The 6,278-nt window shown below is 34.2% G+C and overlaps 1 protein-coding gene across 1 annotated transcript in view; it reads right to left on the bottom strand.

The window, feature by feature from the left end:
- Positions 1-893: 893 nt before the first annotated feature.
- Positions 894-6,278, bottom strand: part of PAK1IP1 (PAK1 interacting protein 1) — a 6,900-nt gene continuing 1,515 nt past the window's right edge. The window contains exons 4-9 of the mRNA XM_009884174.1: positions 5,663-5,715; positions 5,064-5,209; positions 4,876-4,973; positions 3,953-4,052; positions 1,675-1,792; positions 894-1,210 (exon numbers count right to left, since the gene is read on the bottom strand). Coding sequence (XP_009882476.1) covers positions 1,050-1,210; positions 1,675-1,792; positions 3,953-4,052; positions 4,876-4,973; positions 5,064-5,209; positions 5,663-5,715 — 676 coding nt within the window. The 3' untranslated portion in view covers positions 894-1,049. The remainder of the gene's footprint in view (positions 1,211-1,674; positions 1,793-3,952; positions 4,053-4,875; positions 4,974-5,063; positions 5,210-5,662; positions 5,716-6,278) is intronic.

Genomic DNA, 6,278 nt, shown 5'->3' with positions numbered 1-6,278 from the left:
TGAATCAGAATGAATCATAATCCAATTACTCTTTGAAAACAGAAGAAATAACAACTACTCCCATAGTGCAGAAAACAACATTAAAATGCCTCACTTTAAAAGAAATAAAAGAAAACATTTAGTACAGCTGTTTGACCTTGTTCTCTCCACCTCAACTTTGTATTTCCCACTATATATTTGCAATAAGACAATAAAGTCCTGTTCCCACTGAATGAGGTCTGGAATTCACTTTTTGCTTAAGTACAAAACAGATGGGTGACATTTTATCAGCATGACAAACATTTCAAATGTTAGATTTTTTTTTTAACAATACAGCTCAGATCATGGACATGAAAAAATACTATGGGAAGAGGGAAGAGAAGGTAAAACCTTATTGACATAAACTCTTCCATCTAAAAGTATGTCTCATATTCTGAATAAAAGATTTCAGTCATGTGAACCATGGGGTGCAAATGTTTTTTAAAATTAAATGCATGAAGTAAAAAACCCAAACATTTTGCTTATAAACTCTATGTATAACTCCATGCAGGAACTAGAAAGTATGATTTTCTGTGAATGTAGGAATGGAATGTGATCATCATATCTTAAGTAATTTTAACATGTTTGTTCTTGTAGTAGGAAAAGTAATGCACAATAAAGGCAGATCATATTTGAGTCAAATGAACAGTATCTTTTCCAACACTAAAATTAAAAAGTGTCCATATTTTTAGTATGCATTTAAGTGAGACTAAAATGTAATTGAGACAGATGCAGCTATTTTTATTGTTTTACCTGGCTTTTTCAGAGCCAGTTAAAAAGTGTATGCTATTGTTAATAGAAAAATACAAACATTACATATTATGAATTTATTTTTGCCTTATTCACTTAGGAAAAGTTGCCATCTCTTTTGCTACTTCCCAGAATTATCAGTTCATTAGAGTAAAAACATTCATTACGTTTAAGTAACAGATCAATTCAGAGGTATATGTCCTGTCAGAGGTGTACACTGTTATAAAAAACTACAGCAACACCAGTATTTACTTCTTATTCAGGAGAGAAAATAGCTGCCTTCATGCTGTGCTATTCCGTTTCTTTTTCTTCCTTTGCAGTGGAACTTCCAATTTTTGATTCTCTGGAGTAATTTTTCTCTTTCTTTTTGCTGTTTTATCACTTTTATCAGTCCAACAAACTTTTTTGTTTCTGACTATTGATGATAATTCATCTTCATTTGCTGAAAAAAAGCAAGAAATTATTCATACAAATATTTATGTCCAGTCTTTGTAGTCTAAAATGGCACGGAGACTTATTTGGATCTCATTTTTAAAAAGGGGTTATAAATGTTTTTTTATTTACAGTGGAATGTGCCATTTATGATAGATTTGTCTGTGATATGAAAATATCTAAAGATCAAGTATGTAAATAGATTACCATACAGGAAAGGAACAGCAAAAAAAAAATACTGAGCCAGACTAAACTTGCCCAACCACATTGGCCTCAGATCTAATTTTGTTTATAGGAAAACAAGACAGGCAGTTCTATCAAACTGTTTATTCTTTTATCTGTCTCAAAAGCTTCACAGTGTCTTCCTCAGTATGTTATTCCAGTAGAGAGAAACAAAACTTTTGTATAATAGAAACTTAGTATATTCCATTTCACAGTCACATCAACAACCGATAATGCACACAGTTCTATTACCTTGAGATGATGTTGCAGCTTTATCTTTCATTTCTGAAGCTCGGTCAAGCCATACTGCAAGACATGTCAGCCTAGCTTTGGTATTGACTTCACACAGTAAAGATGGCACTTCTTTAATCTGAAAATAATATAGAAAAAGAATAATGAAACATTATTTTATTTCTGTTTAAATTTACTGAAGTATTTGAGGTGAGAAATATCCTACTGCCCACCTTCCACTTCATTTCTGATGCCTAACAAAGTTTAGGACTAGAGGCTGTGTACAGGTTAATGGTCACATTGTTATAGACCTGTTCCTGATACCATTCCTCAGTGATGTTTTTACAAAAAAAAACCTCCCAGTGGCTTTAAGAACGTATCTTGATAAGCAAGATCAGTGGGTTTCAGGCACGTGGGGCTAAGTTTAACATGAGGAATAACTAGATGAATCACAGACCCCCTCAAAAAAATTCTTAACAGTTTTACAAGTTTCTTCAGCGTAACAGGTATTTTTTGGTACAGCTAATAATCTGAATTAAGTTATTGCATCAGATTCCTTTTCTCCCTCGCAAAGACAAGGCTGCCGATTAAAAGTAATCTCTTCAGAGTGTGTTTCAAATTGCGTAACTGCAATTGTATCACTCCACTCTGGGAATACGTGAGCAAATATCCTATTACAGATATGAAAGTATACTGGTTTCAGCTGGGATGGAGTTAATTTTCTTTCTAGTGGTTGCTGTGTTTCAAATTTGGTATGAAAGGAATGCCAACAATCCATAGTTTTAGTTGTTGCTAGGTGATGTTTATACTATTCAAGGACTTTTTTCAGCTTCCCACAGCAGCCGAGAAGGAGCATAGACAGAACAATGGAATGGCCAATGGAATATTCCATGCCATAGATGTCATGCTCGGTATATAAATGGGGGTTGGCTGGGGCGGGGGGCAGGAATCCACGATCACTGCTCCAAATATGCTGGGCAACCAGTTTACTGGGTGGCGAGACTGACTTGTATTGTATTACTTTATCTTGTATATTCTTTTACCATTATTACTATTATTATTATGGTTATTTTCCTTTTTCTGTCGTTCTATTTAACTGTCTTTATCTCAGCCCATGAATTGTTGGGTTTTTTTCCTTTCCTTTCCCCTCTTTTTCTCCCTCTTCTCCCTGCCCTTCTGGGGAGGGACAGGGAGAACTGTGCAAGTGGCTGTGTGGTCCTAGCTGCCGGCTGGGGTTAAACCACAACACAGGGGATAAAGTGTCACAAACACACGTGCAGCATACCAGCATCAACCCATGAGAAACTACTTGTATTAGGATATTCCACCTCACAGAGCTAGCTGGACAGAGCTGCCCACACAGTTATACAAAGTTTTATAAAATTTTGCCTGCACAGGAAGAAAATCACACATTTGGTCAAAATAAAGACAATGTTACAGAGAAAGGTAAAGAGTTCCCTGATCACTACGTCAATTATTTACAAGAGGAACAGAAATTTGAGATGAATGGAAATGAGATTTTCACTACTGTACTTAGTATAAAAATGATCAGGGGGGTTGAAATAAAAATGGGCAAATTCCGATGAGATATATAAAGTGTATAAATGTTGAGAGAGATTTATTTGAACTATTCAAGATACAGTGGAATATAGTAGATCCTTTATTACTAGGTATTAAATTTAAAAAATCTGATTATGGTTTTAAAAGACAAACCCCAGAGCAAACAGTAAACATGGGAAACTTTAAAGGTAAGACGTGGTTCCTTGTTGAACTGTGCTACTCAGAACTGTTTGAAAATATAGGAAATAAAAGTACTCAGTACATTGTGTTTGAATTTTTCAAAAGGACAACTTTTTCTGCCTACAGGAACAACCAGCACCCCTCAAACCATAGAGTTTGTGTTTTCAAAAGAGTAGCAACAGTCATCAACATTACAAAAATTCACAGCAGTGCTTAGAACACATATAACTGATTAGATAGTCATAAGCCTGGCCGAGTAGGTCTGAAGGGAAGCATGACTACATAAAGAGGAGATGAGATCTCCATAATATCGGTTTTTATAGTCTGTTTAAAAAAAAAACCCAAAACATTACAAAGATACAAAAATATACAAGTGTATTAAAGTATGTGCATAGACATATACATCTCTACTGAACATAACATGGAGGAAGACCAAGACATCCAGATTTCAAGGAAAATTTCCTCAGTGATTTAAAATTAATCTTTATAACAGAACTGTCTGCAATTTTGGTTGTCTGATATTTTTCCATAAATGTAGGAAACAGTTTAATAGACTAACCTTGTTAAGATCAAGATTCCACATTTTAATGTAACCATCACTGGATGCAGTAACAATAACATGTTGTCCTTCTCTTTCAATACTATAGATATCTTTTATTCTGTGAAGAAAATGTAATAGTCTGTTACTTTATAGCACGGCAGTTCACTTCAGAACAGTAAGCTGACAGAAATTAAAGACGAATAGGCAACAATCAGTTTGAACAGAAAACCCACAAATGACAGTCAGGAACTTGGAACAGTAATCTATTTTGAGTGCTGTCATTTACAGTAAGAACACTTGCCTTTGCTAGGCTTTATAGGATTCAATTCAGAATACTTTAATACTTTTAAGCACACACTATTAACCACATCCATGACATTTTAGGTAATGCTTTTGTGTTTGGATGAATTAAAAGCAACATTTGGACAAATATTTGGTATTCCACAACAACAAAGAATATGTGATTACTCTCCTGTTGTCTGGACTGAGTACAACTGCTTTGTTTTATTTAAGCATTCTGAAGAGTCAGAATCTGTAAAGGCTGGTTAAACATTCTTCCGATGGTCATGCAGGAAAATACTGGTACCCAATTTCAGAAATGCATAGACCACGCACAGAAGTATGTACCTCTGTGTGTGTGTGTGTGTGTATTTTTACACACATGTGCTCTCTCTCATAAATTTAGAGCTCTAATATTTCTAATTCTATACCCTGTTTTTGTAACGTGCATGGACAGCACAGTACTTGTGCTCATACTAAAAGCAAGCAAGTCTGTCCCAAATTTCAAACTTAACACATAAATAAATTCACTTTCACAATTAATTTCACTGTTTCACAAATCAAAAACAATAGTAAAATATGCTGAACATTACAAGTCATTGAACTTTATGGAGTACTCAGCATTGCCATAAATATTTAAATAGTAAACAAATACAGAATACCTGTTTTCATGAGCTTTAAATTCACACAGGCATTTTTGAGAGTCACAGCTGTAGAACCTTATAATTTCATCATCTCCAGCTATGGCAAGGATAGAATTCTTGGAATGGGAAAAAAGAAATGCAAGTGTAATTAATTTTATGTGTTTCAAACCAGTTAATTTCCCAGCACCTTTCTTTTTTCTACTTACTGTAATAAATCTAAGTGAAGAAATTCTCTTCTCTGTTGTAATAGTGCCAGTGATTGAAGCTGTGTCAAGTTTGTAGATATCCACTTTATTTGTTATCACGGTCACATACCTCTCTCCATCAGGGGACCACTTAATTATGTGGGCATCTGTACACATTGATACATTTGTATACACACATATATATGTTTTTTGCACTCTATATTGCATGAGAATCTAAAGTAAGAATCTTTAGAAGCTGCTAGACACTGTTTTCTACCTAAACCCGAGAAAAATTCAGGAAAAAATCAAGTAACCTAGAATAAACAAGTAAAACATGCTCTTAAATGTTTATTTCTGTTTATCAGAAGTGTATAAAGAAAAACAAAACAAAACCCATTTATTTAAATGTCCTGACATCAAATTTCAAGGAAAAAAAAATTAGTTTAGTGTTACTATGTTTTCCTTCTGGTAAATGATTAAGGACATAAGCTTACATATGCTTGCCTACGTGTATAAAAAAGACATTGTGAAAGTTGCTTGCAATTAACTGATTTGTTGATTAATTCAGTATACTTTTCTTTACACAAAAAATAAAACTGGATTTAGACTGATAAACTCACTTTGCTTCAGGTTTTTGATAAAGGCTGATCGTCCTTCTACAAGATTCCAAGTTCTGAAAGACAACAATAGATAATGTGCATTCTGGTTAAAAACAGCACAAAGAAACTGAAGTCCTACATGCTGACATGAGGCATCCAAAGGAAGCTTTTAAACATCTCTATGCATTTCACTGCCTTCTTAATGCAAGAGAAAACGATGACTTGTTGACAATATCGCTTGTTGAATTGATGACACTTATTTTATAAACCACTGTTTGCAATGCAGCACCTAAAAGGAGCCCAATACCCATTTGTGCTGTTAAAATACCAAAACCCACATATATACAGCAACATGTACATACTACAAGTGAAAAATTACTTCTCTCACACTAAACAAAACCTGATAGCTTTCAGAAGTTTAAACAAATTGTGGTCCAAAACGCAATCTACACGTCTACAAGTGACACTAAAGAGTCAGAGCACAACAAGAAGCTATGAATAGCAGGGACTACTTTTTAAAGCCTTTAAAATATTGCTGGTACTTAGAACTTAAAAAGAAAAACCAATGGATCTTTGAACCATTTGATGTCCAAATACATTTTATCAGTGTTACATAGTCTAGTCCTAATAAAGAATG

This window comes from Charadrius vociferus, unplaced genomic scaffold (assembly GCF_000708025.1).
Source record: "Charadrius vociferus isolate BGI_N301 unplaced genomic scaffold, ASM70802v2 scaffold444, whole genome shotgun sequence".
NCBI classification, from domain to species: Eukaryota; Metazoa; Chordata; class Aves; order Charadriiformes; family Charadriidae; genus Charadrius; species Charadrius vociferus.
Note: the sequence above shows the minus strand (reverse complement) of the source record. Positions and strands in the feature narration are given on the sequence as shown.